At 67.2% G+C, this 15973-nt stretch overlaps 3 protein-coding genes across 8 annotated transcripts; 1 reads left to right on the top strand and 2 right to left on the bottom strand.

Moving 5' to 3' along the window:
* The first annotated feature begins 1791 nt into the window (after positions 1-1791).
* On the top strand, positions 1792-7196 carry PRRT3 (proline rich transmembrane protein 3). 2 transcript variants are annotated; one of them, XM_051788516.1, is made up of 4 exons: positions 1792-1879; positions 3530-4653; positions 4739-4882; positions 5310-7196. In XM_051788516.1, exons 1-4 carry the CDS (start codon positions 1863-1865, stop codon positions 7043-7045), a joined length of 3021 nt encoding a protein of 1006 aa, XP_051644476.1. In that variant the 5' UTR covers positions 1792-1862; the 3' UTR covers positions 7046-7196. The 2 variants fall into 2 exon arrangements, with proteins under 2 accessions (XP_051644476.1, XP_051644477.1); XM_051788517.1 differs by lacking the exon at positions 1792-1879 and adding an exon at positions 2666-2716.
* A 73-nt stretch (positions 7197-7269) lies between these two features.
* Positions 7270-10800, bottom strand: CRELD1 (cysteine rich with EGF like domains 1). Its single transcript, XM_051788566.1, has 10 exons — positions 10246-10800; positions 9730-9812; positions 9535-9645; positions 9370-9461; positions 9092-9268; positions 8885-8980; positions 8710-8793; positions 8501-8596; positions 8275-8418; positions 7270-8173 (listed from the first exon to the last, which is right to left on the bottom strand). Exons 1-10 carry the CDS (start codon positions 10783-10785, stop codon positions 7953-7955), a joined length of 1644 nt encoding a protein of 547 aa, XP_051644526.1. The 5' UTR covers positions 10786-10800; the 3' UTR covers positions 7270-7952.
* Positions 10801-11216: 416 nt separating this feature from the next.
* Positions 11217-15792, bottom strand: IL17RC (interleukin 17 receptor C). 5 transcript variants are annotated; one of them, XM_051788521.1, is made up of 17 exons: positions 15436-15792; positions 15341-15362; positions 14878-15257; positions 14590-14701; positions 14480-14524; positions 14181-14296; positions 13925-13987; positions 13717-13771; positions 13433-13617; positions 13304-13354; positions 13174-13219; positions 12954-13066; positions 12778-12846; positions 12649-12706; positions 12422-12517; positions 12303-12341; positions 11217-11847 (listed from the first exon to the last, which is right to left on the bottom strand). In XM_051788521.1, the coding sequence occupies exons 1-17, from the start codon at positions 15775-15777 to the stop codon at positions 11240-11242; spliced, it is 2400 nt and encodes a 799-aa protein (XP_051644481.1). In that variant the 5' UTR covers positions 15778-15792; the 3' UTR covers positions 11217-11239. The 5 variants fall into 5 exon arrangements, with proteins under 5 accessions (XP_051644481.1, XP_051644480.1, XP_051644478.1 ...); XM_051788520.1 differs by having other exon boundaries at positions 13925-13984; positions 14181-14320; XM_051788518.1 differs by having other exon boundaries at positions 14181-14320.
* Positions 15793-15973: the final 181 nt, after the last annotated feature.

A 15973-nucleotide genomic window follows, 5' to 3' on the forward strand; every position in this document is an offset into this window, starting at 1 on the left:
TTTAACTCCCCTGGATCGTGGAACTGGGAGGATTCCTTTCTTCAGTTCCTTTCTTTGTTTAAAGAAGGAAAACTACACCCCTCCAGTTTAACACTGGTCCAGTGATGTTAATTAGCAAGGAGGAGGAGGTGGGGGTAGGTGTGGGAGTTGGTCAGGGAAGGGGCTGGGTGACGCTGCCGGCAGCAGTGGCTGTTCTTTTCACATTGCCCTCATGTATCCGCCTCCCCGTCATTCCCTTTACGGCCTTCGCTGGGCAAAACCTGCTCGGGGGGGCTCACAACCCCCTGGATTTTGGGGCCGGCGGGGACGGATGCAGGTCTCTGTGCAGCCCCCGGCCTGGGCGCAGGGAGCTCGACAGCACATGGCTGAGCTTGGAGGGACCTCTGGAGGTGTCTGCCGCAAGCCCCCGTGCAAAGCAAAGCAGGGACTGGCTCCTCGGCACCCCGACATGGAGCACCAGTGCCGTGGGGTGCAATGCGAGGCTGCCCTGGGGACCCCGCAGCCCCTGCCACACACATGCACTGGCACACAGCTCAAAACAAAATCTCTGGAGATGGAGGTGTAACAGCAACAGCAGCCAGCAGTGCCTCCCCACATCGACTCACAACTGATTAAGGGGATGCAGCCCCAGGGTGCCACACTGGCCCCCATGGCACCTCCTGTGCCCACTCAGGGTGTCCTCCAGGATTTTAGCTGCCAACAAGGGTATTTGGACCAATACGGCTGTGACAATGGCAGCTCCTCTTCCAGCCTTGCTGGACAAAAATGGAAGCATGTGTGCTGCATGGCAGCAGAATTCCCGGGCACCCTGCTTACGTCCCAAGGGAGCAGGTCCTGCCTCCCAGCCCGTGCTCCCAGCTCACTGTCACTGGCTCCTTGCCAGAGCCAACCATGCCCTAGGCATGTGGGGCCCTGCATCCACAGTTTCTCCTGGACTTTGCCTCCATGAGGCCGCCAGTGGGGCTGTGTTTGTGGGGTCTCATCCCACCCTTTACCCAGGGAAGGTGTCAGGGTGGTTCCTCCAGCAGCACAGCCAAGGGAGACTGTGGAGGGCATGGGACAGGACCATAAAACATGCACAGTGGTCAGAAAATAGCAAAGCTGGGCTCCAGACTGTTTGAGGGCGCTTAATTGGGGCAGTTTTCTCTGAAACTGGGGTTTTGTCCTATTATCTTTGGGGAGAGCCCAGGAGAAGGGGGATTACAGTGGTCAAAAGCCTATGACACCCAGGTAGCCGCAGGCATAGGGGTGTGAGAGCACTGGTCACATCCTTCACCTGCTGTACAGGTAGCAGGCAGCCTCTGTGGCAGCACAGAGCAGGGGGCTCAACTTTTCACCGACCGGTGAGTCACTTGGCAGAAGAGGAAACCTCTGACGGCACAGAGGATGTGGCTGCTGTGCCCCTGCCTTGTGCAAAAGGTGCCCCAACGGCTGTGGTATATAGGGCACAGCCAGCTCCCTCCCCACAGTCCCACTGCACACTCAGCACTGTGGCTGCACCAGCCACGAGATGAGACCATCTGGCCGTGGTGGTGCTGGCAGTCCCCCTGCAGTGCAGGATCACCTCCACTCTCCCCCTGGGCGGCCTCCCCAGTGCTAATCCCCAGACTAACTGCCTGCCCTGTCTGTGTTGTGGGGCCCGGCACAACGGCATTGCCCACATTCCCGGCCCCTGTTCTCAGCTGGTTACCACAGCCTCCCAACCCTACAGAGAGATGGACTGGGGACCAGAAATGCCCCATGCACTGACGGTGAGCCCAGCCCAGGCACGATGTCCCGGGAATGGAGAAGTGGCAGGTGCAGGAGTGGGGCACTGTGTGCTGCTGCCGGCACAGCACTGCCGTGGGGACCTGAGGTGCCACATGGCCCCGCTGGAGCGGTGAGAGGAGAGTGATGGTGATGACAGCGCTTTGCCAAGGCTATGGTGGCTCGGCACTGCTGAGGTGCAGGCTGGGAGGAGCAGGGGTGCAGGCAGGGACATGGAGTGCAGGTGTCACCGTGCAGGACAGAGCCCTGAGCTGGTGTGATTTTGTGGCGCCGTGGCCGTGCCAATGTCAGCCCAAGCCCGGCAGGGCGGGCAGCTCTCCAGACGGACATTTAAGCAGATTAACTAATTACCTGCGCTTTGGCAGGGTCCCACGGCCCAGTGGCTGCTAGGGCGCTGTGTGCCCATGGCAAAGCAGCTGGGAGGCAGGTGTGGGGCAGATGGGTAACAGGGACCCCCAGACCTTCCCCAGGACCCTGCTAGGCAGTCCGGCAGCGCTCCAGCCGCCCCGCGCCTACCCCTTGGCGGCCGCGGGACCAGCCTCGGCCACATCCCGTGCTGAGGTGCCACCGCACTGCTCGCTCCGGGTGATCCTTCCCGTCCCGCGGGCAGCATCTCCCCTCTGCCGCCCCACCGTGTCCTGTCCTGCGGGGACATGTTCCAGTGCCCCTCCAAAAGCCGCGTCACAGAGACACCCGCACCACGGGGGACCCGATCCCGAGAGCCCACCCTGGATGAGTCCCAGGACTCGCCCGCCCCCATGCTCGGTCCCGCGGGTCCCGTCCCGACGCGGCGGCCCCGGCCGTGCCCCGCGCCCCCCCTCCCGGTGCAGGCGGGCTCCCGCGCGGGTGCCCGCGGCTCGGGGCGGCGCGTGACCGGCTGCCGCCGCCGCCGCCGCCGCCCGCTCCGCTGCAGAGCCCGGCCCGCCCGCACCGGCTCCGGCACCGGCAGGTCAGCGCGGGGGGCTGCGGCCCCCGGGGCACAGGCACTGGGGCCGCCGGGGCTGTGGCGGGCGGCGGGAGGGGGCTGGCGGCACCACGGCCCGCGCACCGGGCACCGAGCGGCGGGGCCGGCCCGGCGCGCTGCGGGCGAGGTCGGCGGGATGCGGCGGCCGAACCGTCCCCGCTCTGGTCCCGCACCGGCCGCGGCCCGGCCCCGCAGCGCAGCCCCCGCCGGCTCCTGCACACGCACCGCGGGGCCGCCGCCGCAGCAGCCTGACGGTCCCGGCCCCGTTCCCGGCCCGGCGGGGCTGAGCCGCGTGTGCGGCGGTGGCGCGGGGCACCGGGCCGGGCATCCCCGCCGGGATGCGGCCGGGACTCGCCAAGGTGAACGGTGCGTGGCAGAGCGGGGCTGCCGCCGGCGGGGACGCCGGGAGAGGACACTGGGGACGGAGAACCGGGGAGGGGACACCGGGAGGGGAACCGGGGATGGAGCACCGGGGAGGGGACATTGGGGATGGAGCACCAGGAAAGGGACATCGTGGACGCTGGGGGTCGGGAGCACTACACACCAAGGACCACCCGCACCAGAGACACTGCGATGGGGAGCACCGGGGACACTGGGAAGGGAAAGACTGGGAATGGGGCCACCGGGGATAGGGACAGCTGGGAACAGGGCTCAGGGCTACTCGAGAAGGGACAGTCAAGCCGCTGGCTCTCTCGCTGGGCAGTGGGTGGCCACGGGCACAGCAGCCCCACGGCCAGTTGCGCGAGTGCCCCGGGCGGCTGCTGTGGGTCCTGGGTCACCAGACCCCCATCCCCGCAGGGCCAGCTGGGTACTCACCATGGCTGCAGCACAGCTCGTCTCCTGGGGGATGCTCCTGGCCACCGTGGTCCCCGCCGGGGCCCAGGGTGGGCTGCCGGAAGGGATGTCTTTAGGCGAGGACCCCTTGCACAGCGCTGCCTGGGGACAGCAGTGGCCGGGCCCATCCCCCACCTGGGAGGCATCAGGGGAGCCGAGCGGCACCGGGGACTCCAGGAGGGAGCGCTGGGGGGGCAACAGCCCCGTGCACTGGTCCCCACCGCTGCAGGCAGGGCATGGCACAGGGGCACCCCTGAAGATGGAAACCACTATGATGGGCGCTGACACCAGGGCCTGGAGGGACGGCAGCACAGCCCTGGCTGTGACAGAGGAGCCGCTTGTCACCTGGCGAGGACATGAGGCTGAAGGCCAGGACAGCCCTCTGCCTCACAGCTCTGCACCGGGCACACTGGGCCCTGGGGTGCCCACGGACACAGGGCCACCCTGGGCAGGGCAGGGTCTGTCCCTGTCAGGGCAGAATGCCACAAAGACAGCTGGCACTCCCAGCCCTTGGCCAACCGTATCCACCATCGCTCTGAACCCCATGCCGGCAGTGGGAATGGGGACAGCAGATGCCCACACAGGGGGACAGACAGTGGTGGAGGGACCCACAGCGGCCCTGGAGCTGCCTCAGGATGCACAGCTCACTCCAGCCAGCAGCCAGTCAGTCGCACTGGGCACTGTCCCTGTCTCCCACTCCACAGGCACGGGGTCAACCCAGCGTCCCCACACCAGCCCTGGCTCTGCACAGCCGGTGAGCAGCTGGGGGGACATGGGAGGGCCCTCCAGCCCCTCCCTGGCTCTGCCAAACTCTGCCCCACAGCTGCCCCACACAACCCCATCCTGGGGACTGGCTGAGCCCTGGACCAGGGGGCTCCCGTTCCACCAGCGCAGCACCCGGAGGGCCCCGCTCAGCCACACCACCACCAGCCCCGGGGATGCAGCACCTCGCACGGACCCCGGGATGACTGGGCAGCGGGGACCCCAGCCCACCCCAGGGGCTGTCCTCAGCACCAGCCCTGCCCTCAGCACCAGTCCTGCGCCTCCACCTGCCTCCAGCATGGCCGCCCTTGGCACCTCCAGCACAGGTAGGATCCAGCACAGTGCAGGGGACCCTTTGGTGGCAACCAAACGCCCACAGATGCCAGTACCCTGCTTTGCCCTCTCTCACAGGGCTGCTGCCTGAGGAGGACATTGGCTCCCCACAGCGGGTCCGGGGTGCTGTGGGAGCTGTGAACATCCCAAATGCCACCAAGGCAACCCCACAGCCAGCAGCACATCCATCCACCACAGGGACACTCGGGACTAGGCACTCAGGTGATGCAGGGCTGCATCCAAGCCCATCCATTCTGCAGATGCTGTGGGAGCCCATCCCCAGGGCATCAGGGCTGGTGGGGAGTATGGCAGCTATCTTGGGCTGCCCAGCCGGGACACTGTGACACCTTCAATCAGGATTGCACCTGACGACGGCCCTAATCTATTCCTGCCTGCAGGGATTAGTGCTAAGTGCTCGGCAGGTGGGGGCTTCCTCAGGGGGGGTCGGGGACATGACCGGGGATGTGACACCCCCTGCACTGTGGGTCCTGACAGAAAACCCTGGGAGGCACCAGCGTGCAGAGCCCTGGCCAGCACAGAGCATCCCCCACTGCACTCCTGGGGTGCCACAGCGTGGGGTGCAGGTGGGGGCTGGATGCGACCAGAGCCCCCACTCCCCACTGACTGTACCCCTCTTTCCTGCTTGCAGGCACCCTGGGGACGCAGCCCCCCACCCCAGGCACTGCAACCCCCTCAGCCACGTGGCGACGAGCAGGGGTGACGCCTCAGCCAGCCCCCCGAAATCCATCCTTGCTGCAGCCACAGCCACAGCCCAGCCGTGCCCCGCCAGTGCCAGGGGCCAACGGGACTGGGCTGCGCTGGACCGAGCTGCAGCACGAGCTGGGCTTCTCCTGGGAGGCCCATGTCTATGGGTTGGCTGCCATCTTCCTGCTGCTGGCACTGGGATGCCTGGCGGGGCTGGCAGGGACAGCCATCCTGCGGCCCCCACACCTGCCCCACACTGTGGGGGCCCATGGGCTGCTGCTGGCTGCCTGCCTGCTGCGGGCCACCTTCCTGCTGCTGGACCCCTACGGGGCACGGGGCCGCCTGCCTGCCCCGGCACTGCTGCTGCTCAGCACGGCTCCCTTCCCGCTGCTGCTCGCCTCCTTTGCCCTCCTGCTCCAGCGGCTCCAGCGCCGGGCCCAGCTGCGGCTGCTGCCGGCCCGGCTGCGGGGGCTGCCGGCGCTGGGGGCTGTTGCCGTCCTGCAGATTGTGGTGCTGGGAGCTGCCGACCTGCTGCCGCCCCGGCTGGGCCCCGCCGCGCTGGGGCTGCAGGCGCTGGGCTGTGTGGCAGGAGCCCTGCTGCTGCTGGGGGGGCTCTGGGGGTGCTGGCGAGTGCTGCGGGTGCCCTGTGAGGAGCCAGACCCAAGGCCAGGGGCGCGGGCGCTGCTGGCGGCAGCAGTGGCGGGGCTGCCTGTCTGTGGGCTGCAGCTCTACAGCGCTGTGTGGCTGCGAGGGGTCCTGGGGCCCCCTGGGCGCTTCTCCCGGCCTGGCTGGGTGGCACAGCTCTGGCTGCGGATCGGTGAGCTGGGCACAGCCCTGGCGCTGCTGGCAGCCACCGCCGAGCCTGTGTGCTGCCAGTGCCACCGCCAGAGCCCCACTGGCCACTCCTGCTGGGCCAAGGCGCTGCGGTACTTCTGTGCTGGCCGCAAAGCCGAGGCGCCCGAGTACCCCAACAACTGCTACGACTGGGCCGGTGGGAGTGCCAGTGGTACCAGCGCAGAGCGGATACCCACCAATGACATCTCCAAGAGCCTCATCCGCAACCCAGCGGAGCAGCTGCCCCTGCGGGCTCTCAAGGACAGCAACGAGGCCTGGGCGGCTGGCGCTGGGAAGCCAGGGCTCAGCCCCAAGTGCCCCAACCTGCTGGCCGCCCGCTCCTGCGCCACCTTCGAGCAGGGCTCGTCCCCCTCACTTGGGGAGCTGGTCTTCCGCCCGCCGTCCCCCATCGACCTGCGCCGCAGCATTGACCAGGCGCTCTGCCGCCGCCACCTCCTGCAGGACAGCCTCTTCAGCCGGCCCCGCCGTGGCTCGGGCACCTCACTGCATGGCTCCCCAGCCCCCAGCCCTGGTCTGGGGCGCATGGTGCGGTGCAGCTCCCTGACAGAGCTGCCCGGGCCCCGGCAACCCCCCGGCACCATCACCGTCACTGTCACCGCCTCGGCCAGCTCGCTGGAGAGCAGCTCACTGAAGATCAGCTGGAACCCCTGGCGCCACGGGCTGTCCTCACCTGACAGCCTGCCCCTGGACGAGGCTCCCAGCCGGGCCCCTCTCCTGGTGCCCGCCGGACCCCCCGGCTGGGAGCGCGACGGTCCCCGCAGCTTCCCAGCCCTTGGCAAGGCAGTGGACTCCCGCAGCCTCTCCAGCGACACCATTGAGCTCTGAGCCAGGGCGGGGTAGAGACTGAGGGTGCAGAGACTGAGGGACGAGCCCAGTGTGAGGGTGTGGGGGTCTGATCTTGCGCCCCTGCAGGGCCAGGCAGGGGCTGGCTCCATTTGTGCCAAATGAGAGAAATAAAGAATTTATGCCGGGAGGAGCTCCTGTTGGCATGTGGAGGTGGATAGCAGCACCTCCAGCCCCGCCCTGATTCCGGCCCTCAACAGCTGAGCTGGGTGTGCAGAGCTTTATTTCCTGAGATATGGACACACAGACAGATGGGCACACCCCGACGGACAAATGCAACGGCCACACTCATGCATCCAGCAGGGCCCCCCTCGCCCAGCACGGCACCCCCAGCAACATGGGGCCCTCGGCCTGTCCAGTCTGGGAGGGGAGATGGGCTCTGCCCAGGGACATGGGGAGGAGGGGTGGGATGGGGGGGCAGCTCTCCCAGCCCCACAGCTCAGGGCAGAGGGGGGACCTAGCCCTTCACTGCCCCACAGGGAATGGCCTTATGGGAGGGGGGGTCCTACAGGGCCAGCAGCCCCAGCCTGGGGGCAGGTAGCAGGATCACCCTCTCACCTCTCCCCCCACCTCCACCTGCCACGAGTCCAGGTCTCTCCTTTAGAGTACGAGGGGCTGGAAGCAGCATGCTGTGCCCCCCACACAGTGCCACACTGCCTGGCATCACCCCTCCAGACAGAGAAGGCTGTGTGGGAGCCCCTGGGATCAGGTACCCCTGGCTCTTTCTGCAGGGGGGAGAAAACGAGATCCTACGCTAAGGCGGGGCTGGGGGATGCATGCAGGGCACAGCACTGTGTGCAGGATGCAGCCTCGTCAGCTAGCCCTGCTGGGGGGGGCCCCACACCTCAGGCTGAGCCCGCCTCCCCATTCATGCCCAGCAGCCCCAGAGCTATCTGCCCTTCATGAAGCCATCAAGGACACGGTCGCTGCGGTCAGAGAGCCAGTAGCCAGCCATGGCAGCCACGGCACCGATGAAGATGGCGGTGAAGACCATGTCACCCTTGGCAGCCAGCGTGGCGAGTGCACAGATCATCACACCAAAGAACATCTGCTGCAGCACCACCACCTCGTCGTCGGTCACGTCATCAAAGAAGCCTTTCTCTGGGGCATCTGCGTGGACAGTGCTCGTGGAGAGGCACAGCCAAGCAGCCAGAGCACCCCCATTGCTACCCACACCCTCTACTCATCCCCCCACACTGTGTGAGCCGTACCAGGGGGCTTGTCCTCAACACACTGCCCATCCCGGCGGACGTGGCCTTGGGCGCAGACGCAGCGGTAGCTGCCCTCCGTGTTCTCACACACCTCCTGTGCTCCGGTGCACACCGGCTCCTCGGCGCTGGCACACTCGTCCACATCTGGGGGGGACACAGCGCTCAGACAGGGTTCAGGCAGTGGGGAGGGGGCAGTACAGCCTGCCAGCCTATGGGAGGTACTCACCCAGGCACTTGGCTCCATCCCGCCAGTAGCCCTTGTTGCATTTCTTGCAGCGAGCCGGTCCGGCACCCATGCAGCCGATGCAAGCCGTGGAGCAGTCTGCCATGGGGAAAGGAGCCAGGGTTGGTGCTGGAGTCCCCTCCCATGCCAGCCAGGGCTGGCCTCGAGAAGGGGAGAGCCACCTGCACAGAAATCCTCCACCTCCTCCTGACCTCGGCACTCGTAGGAGCCCTCCGTGTTGACGCAGTACTGGTTGGCTCGGCAATGCGCCATCTCTGTGCCACACTCGTCGATGTCTGTGGGAGAACTGGGGACTGTCCTGCCGAGCCCTTGGCTCCTGAGACACAGCCGCCCACGGCCCCAGGCTCCCCCCCGACCCTCACTCACCGATGCAGCGGTGCTCGTGCAGTACCCAGCCCCTCTTGCAGCGAAGGCAGCTGGAGTCCTCGGGCCCCGTGCAGCGCCCGCATGCCTGGTAGCACTCTGCGGGCAGGGAGAGCCGGTGTGGGTGCAGGCAGGGGGAGCTGCCTGCACCCAGAGTCTGGGCAGCACCAGGGGAACCCCGGCTGCACAGCCTCCCTGGCCCCCACCTACCAGCACACATCAGGTGGCTCTTGTTCCGCGAGGCCTCGTAGTAGCCATCACCACACTCGGCGCAGAAGGGGCCGCCATAGCCCGGGCTGCAGACACAGAGGCCGGTGCCGCGGCGCGTGCCATCGCCATCGCATCGCCCATTGCCGCTGCAGGGCTGCCGGGGCCCACCAGCGCAGGCTACACGGGGAGAGACCAGCCGGCTGACAGCTGGAGTGGGGTGGCAGCCAGGGGGGCCCCTCCAGCCCCAGCACCACCCCACTCATTCCACAGCTACTCACACCGGCAGTCCGGGCCATAGGTGCCGGGTGGGCAACAGAGCATCAGCCTGTCCACACACAGCCACTGGAAGAAGTCAGGGTGCTGCTGCTGCCTGGGGAGTGGGGACACAGTGCTCAGCCCCCTGCCATCCCCCTGCCCCCCCATGTCCCCATCCCCAGACTCACTCATGGAACCACCACTGCTCCACATGCTCCTCGCTCCGCTCCAGCAGCTGGTGGCAGGCGAAGTCCGAGGGAGCACAGACGCCCTCCAGCACCTCCAGGAGACGGGTCTCACTGCAGGGATACAGGAGTCAGTGTGGGGACACATCCCCTGGGGCAGCTGGGCTCCCCCAGTTGTCACTGGTTGGGGTCACTCACCTGTGCTGGTACTTGGACAGCTTCTCCTCCTCCCAGGCTGTGTTGCCCCCGCCAAAGCCCTCATGCTCTGTCCGCTCCAGGCCCTGGGCACAAGGCGGGGGTGGCAGCACAGCCATGGGACCCCCCGGTAACTTCCCTCCCCCTAAAGTCCCACAGAGCTGTGTCCCTCTCCTCCCCACAAAGGACACACCATCCCCCAGGATCTGCCACCCTCTCCTCTCCCTGGAACCCAGTCTCTGTGCCCCGGGACTCCCTCCCCTCCCTAGCGATGCTGTGGGAGTGCTCCACCTCACCAGAGTCCCCCAAGCCACCCTTGTAACCACCCTGATCCTCCCGGCCTGTGCTGCCTCTGGCCTCTCTCGGCTACATTCCCCCTCCAACCCGCTTCATCCCTGCTCACCACCACTGCCAGCCCGTGTCCCCCACGTCTGCCACCCGTGGGTCCCCCCTGCACCGCCCCCTCGCCCCGGCTCCCCCCCAGCAGGGGCTGTGTCACCCATCACCCCCGCACCGCACCCTGCTGAAGCTGTCAGCGAGGCCGCGGCAGGCTCGGCACGGCTCGGCCCCGTCCCGGTGGGGGTCGGGGTCGGCGCGGGCGGCCAGCAGGACCCCCCCGAGCAGGGCGGCCCCCAGCAGGGCCTCCCCGAGCCCGGGCCCCCCGCGCCGGCCCGGCAGCGGCGCCATCGCGCTCCCGCCCCGCCCGCACCACGTGGGCCGCGCCCGCTGACTCAGCGCCGCCGGTCCCACCAATGGCCGCGCGCCGCCGCCGCCGGCCCCCCGCGCCCAGCCAATCCGCGCCCAGTCAATCCGCGCCCAGCCAATCCGCGCCCAGCCAATCCGCGCCCAGCCAATCCGCGCCCAGCCAATCCGCGCCCAGCCAATCCGCGCCCAGCCAATCCGCGCCGCCCGCCTGGCCCGCCCCCCGCGCCTGAGAGGGGCCAAGGCCAAGAGCACCCGGCGCGGGGGGCGCGGGTGGGCCGCGGTCAGTGACCCCGCACCGGACTCGCTCGGGCTGGGCGAGGCCCTCAACCCCCGATCCAAGGGGACACTCCCCATCACCACCCCCGCCCAGCCAAACCAGTCCTGTTCACCTTCCCCCCCTCCAGTCTAACTGGTGCAGCTCCCGCTCACCTCCCCAAACTGGCCCAGTTCCTTCTCACTGCCCCCAGATTTGCCCAGTTGCCCCTTATCCCACCTAGAACCGGTCCAATTCCCTCTCCCACTCCCTCCTCCAAACTATCCCAGTTCCCCCTCATCCCACAATGAGCTGGTCTAGTTCCCCATCACCACCCCAAACTGGTCCAGTTCCCCATCCAACCTCCAACCAAACCAACCCACTTCCTCTTCACCCTCCAGCCAGCCCAGACCCCCTTCCTGCCCCCATCCCCCTATACCTCCCAATCATCCCTCCGCAATCCATTCCAGTCCCCCTATCATCCCTCCCCAAGACATCCCACTCCCCACTGGACTCAGAGCTGGACTCAAGGTCAGGAAAAGCACTGTCACCCCTTTATTCCCCCACCGCCCGCCGCAGCCCCTCAGACGCTGCTGCCACATATGGCTCTGGCCACCGTCCCTGCCGCCAGGCTGGTCCCACCAGTGCCTGCAGGAACCCCCCCATCTCAGTGGGCAGTGCAAAGGCAGGGGCTGCCTGCAGTGCTGGGGGCACTGCCGGCACCAAGGCCTCCAGCTGGACCACCATGTAGCGCCCAGTGCCCGCCGCCAGTGCCGGCATGGCACAGGACAGAGCTGCCGCAAACACCTCACAGGGTGCCACGGCTGGGACATCAGCAGGGCCAGGGCTGTGCTGGGGGATGAGGCTGCTTTCAGCAGCCCCAGCCTCCAGCACAACCCTGGCCCCCGTGTCCCACTGTTGTGCAGCAGCCACTGCGGCAGGAGAGAGGAGGAAGATGATGGTGTCACCGTCACGCAGTGCCCTGCGGTGCTGGGCGTGCAGCCAGGGCAGTGGTCCCCACGCCGCTACCCCGCTGCCACCCCCTGGTGCTGCCACCACCAGCAGCCCCAGTGGGCGCAGAGCTGCCATCAAGGCACAGGCCGCCCGCTCCGCCGCCGGCTCCGCCGCGTGTACCAGCAGTGCCCGCTGGCCTTGCAGGGGACCTGGGGGGGATCATCAGTGTCTGGATCCCTCTAGGCACCCTGTACCCATCCTGTGGTGGGAGGCATGCTGGGAGCACCCGTGATGGGAGGAGAGCATTCTTTGCCTCTCTCCCTCAACCTCCCATACCCAAGCTAAGGAACAGGCACGATGGGAAGCAGCTAAGACCACCACCAATGTGGGACCCATCCCCTGCTCAGTCCCCCGGTCCCCTTCCCGAATCCCCTTACCCACCCTAAGGGACAGCCATCATAGGAGACAGGTCATAGGAGACACAACCTGTCTTCCCATGGCTAGGATTGCCACCCTCTTCTCTGTTCCCTACACCTCTACCTACCCTGTGGGGCAGGCAAGCCTGGACCTGTTCTGGTAGGGGAGCCCACCCTGCTCTGGGTGGGCTCCCCTGACCCCTATGTCTGCCCACATCCCCCAGATCCCAGGCTCACCCCACACTCACCCTCAGAGCCATAACCAGCCCTCAGTGACTTCAGCCATCCTGTGAGGAGGAGAGGCAGTGAGGTGGGATCCTGGGAGGGGTCCCAGGACAAGCATAGCCCCCAGGGGTGCACCACTCACCTTTCACGTCCTCCTTCTTCAGCACGAGCAGGAGTAGGAGACAGGCAGCTGCCAGCAGCACCCCCATCCACACCAGTGCCCAGCGGGCACGCAGGTCTGTGGGGCAGGATCTGCATCCACCAAGGGCCCCCGGCACCCAGCGAGGTCTCTGGTGGCTACACAGGTGGGTGCCCCCCCTCAATTTCCCATTTTTCCCCCTCTCCCACACCATGGCCATTGACACTCACACTTGTGCATGGGACAGGCCCAGAGCACGACCTCGGTGCTGTTTTCAGGGTGCCAGATCTGGGGGAACACAGGGACATGTCAGATGCTGCCCAGTCCCTGACCACTACCTGCTGGCTGCCCACACTGACCTGCCAGCACTGCCCTGCTGCCACATCCCGCTGCAGATCCTGCTCCAGCAGCCCGGGGCGCCCCCTTCCCTGCAACAGCACAGGGGGTCAGGCAGCTGTGCCACCACTGCTGGCCACAGGAGTCCCTGTGCCACCACTGCCACCGCCACCAGGACATGGGTGTCCCTGCCCTTTACCGTGCTGGTGAAGCTGGCGAGGGGCGTGCAGGCATCCTGCTCCACAGCGCACAGCGAGGCATTCCCCCCACGCTCCAGCAGCAGGAGGTCATCGGGGCGGCCGGGCAGCGCTCCTGGGGATGTGCCAGGGGGCTGGGGGGCGGCAAGGGGAGGCCAGGGCGGGCTTCCCCCCAGCTGGACCCACAGGCTGCCCCTGCCTTCCCACCCCAGCAGTACTCACGGTCCCGCAGGCACTGGATCAACCGGACCTGCCCACCACTCCACACCTGCCCCAGAGAGCGGGTTAGCAGTGCCTGGGGCTGCCTGTGGGGCTGCCCATGGGGCAGCTGTGGAGCAGAGAGGTGTCCTACCTGCACACAGAGGTTAGGGTGTGGCCGCAGCCTTCCAAACTCCTGGGGTCCCTGCGATTGGAAGGGTTGCTCCATGAATGCCACCTGCACCCTTCACGAGCCCCCAGCATCCCACAGAACCCCACTCACCTGCCCTATGGTGGGCTGCTGCAGGCCAGGGAGGGGTTGGCAGGGCCCGGAGGGCACTGGCTGCCAGCAGGGCACCAGCTTGGCTGGGAGGTCGCAGGGGGCTGAGAGGGAGCAGGTCAGCACCTGCCCCTCAGTGTGTAGGACCAGATGGCTCTGCATCCACAGTCGCTCCCAGGCCTTGGCATCTGTGGTGGCACCAGGAGAAGGGTCTCACCCCATGTAGTCTCCCCTCAGGTCCTTCTGTGTCCCAGCAACCCCACACCCCAGCCCCAAGGTGCAGTTACCATGGGAGAAGGGGCACAGGGTGGCCCTGAGTGGGTCCTGGGTCTCCAGCCAGACCTAGGAGCAGAGAGAGAGACACGAAAAGGGAGGATTTGGGATATCCATACTGTGACTGTGACTCAGCTGGTCCCCTTGGGACACATGGAGCCTGGAAAGCCTTTTTTTTGGTGGCACCCTGCCACCCCCACAGTGCCCCAGCTGGGTGCCCACCTGCAGGCAGAGGCAGGGCAGCACCTCATCGGCAGGCAGGCTGTAGTTCATGAGTCTGCTCTGCTAGCAGCAACCAGATGTGGGTCACCCCGTGGCAAATCGTGCCCCAGCAGGGTCACCCAGGGGGACCTGCTCCCAGGGAACCCTCTCCCAGCACACTGCCTGTAACACAGACACGGCTTCTCGGGAACAGGGAAGGGGGCAGCAGCCAGGGATCAGCCAAGGTGGGGGGGTCAGGGAAGGGGGTCATACTCACCACAGTCACTGCATGCCCCGGCCCACCAGTGCTGTGGCTCCGGTTGTGGTAGAGCCAGAGTGTGTAGCTGTGCCCTGCCACAGCCCCTTGCACCTCCACAACCACCTCCTTCTGCCCTGGGGAGATCCGCAGCCTGGGCACTGCACCAGAGCCGGCTCAGGTCACCCACCTCCTGGCACTACCCATCCAGCCACATGGCACAGGGCATGGCACCCACAGGGTCACTCTTGCCCCCAGCATCCAGCATCCCCCAGTTCTCCCCAGGGGATGCAAACCAAGGTGAGGTGACCAGCACATACCTTGGCACTGGGGGACAGCAGCCTGTGCCGGGGGCCATGAGCAGTCTGTGGGGACAGGGAGTCAGTGGGCAGGGGGATGGGACCACCGCAGGTGGCACGCCGGGGCTCACCTGGCACCCGTTTCTGCCGGCTCAGACTCCGCTGTCCACGTGAGTTTGTGTACGCCGTGACGTGGAGCTCAGAGCCCAGCGGTGCCTCGAAGCACCGGAAGATCACCCAGCCCTGGGCAGGAAAACCACCACCCCTCTGCGGTGAGGCACCGGCACCGCCAGCACCCACCTCCCTGGGGCACGGGACCCCCCGTGCCACGGAGATGCACCGGTGCCAGTGCCCACATCCTCAGTGCCCAGGGACTGACAGTGTTGGGACACCCATTGCCAGTCCCCGCACTTACGTACCAGGGTTCGGTTGCGCTGGGTGGGGGCCAGAGGTGCCCAGACCTCCACAGCCACACAGCGGGAGAAGGCAAATGTGTGCCCTGAGAGCAGCAGCAGCCCAGTGACATTGGGCTGGGACAAGGTGACCCCAGCCACTGGTGACCACTGTCCCCCGCCACTGCCATCCTCTGCCCCAGGGATCCCTAGCAGCACGGAGTGGTGGGTTTCGGTGGCACTGGTGGTTCTGGCGGCAGGTGCCAAGGCCAGGCGCACACGCGCCTCCAGACAGGGCACACAGGCCATGGGCTCACTGCAGTGCAGTGCCGGCTCCAGCCACAGACGAGCCAGGGACAGCCCATGGCCAGGTCCCGGGGGCTCCGTCCCACACAGCACGTCGGTGTCTGGGGAGACAGGAAGGGCAGTGTGGGTGTGGGTCCCCATGCCCTGGGTGAGCTGGGGGCCATGGCGTGGTGGTGGCACTTACCCAAGAGGCGGCAGGCGAGGCCCTGGGGGAGGCGGGAGTGAGGCCGGTGGTGGTGCTGGCTGCCCAGTGCCCCCGTGCTGGTGACATCGACCCACCTGGGAGCAGGCCAGGCTGTCGCGGGGGCCCCCACGCCCACCCGCCGCCGTCACCACCAGCACGAGCAGGAGCTGCCCCAGCGTGGGCATGGCGGGGCCGGGGCCGTGGGGCGCCCCGGCCCCACACTGTCTGCTCCCAAACAGCCCCACTCCCGGCTCCACCGGCCCCGCCGCGGCCGACGGCTCCTGCTTCCTGCTCTGATCCCGGACACCCGGGTCCCTGCGTGGCGTCAGCAACCGCCCTGGGGTGGGGCCTCCTGTTCCCGCACCGACCACGGAGGGATCCGTGCCCCGGCACCCCCGGGAGGGTTTGGGGCCCCACAGGGATGAGGTTGGCCCCATGGCATGGCACGGTGCCCAGGCTGGAATCAGGCAGCCCCAGCGACTGTGGGATGCAGGGTGGCAGTCGTGCCGGGACAGGCTGTGCCCAGCCGGGTGCGTTCTCCTGCCCCCGCCCCGTGCTGCAGAGGGGCATGGGGAAGCCTCCACCCCCCCGGGGGCACCAACAAAGTTCCCCCGGCACACCAGATGGACAGCA

Source organism: Manacus candei, unplaced genomic scaffold (assembly GCF_025592945.1).
Source record: "Manacus candei isolate 608988 ecotype Guabito, Panama unplaced genomic scaffold, ASM2559294v1 h1tg000025l, whole genome shotgun sequence".
Taxonomy (NCBI): Eukaryota; Metazoa; Chordata; class Aves; order Passeriformes; family Pipridae; genus Manacus; species Manacus candei.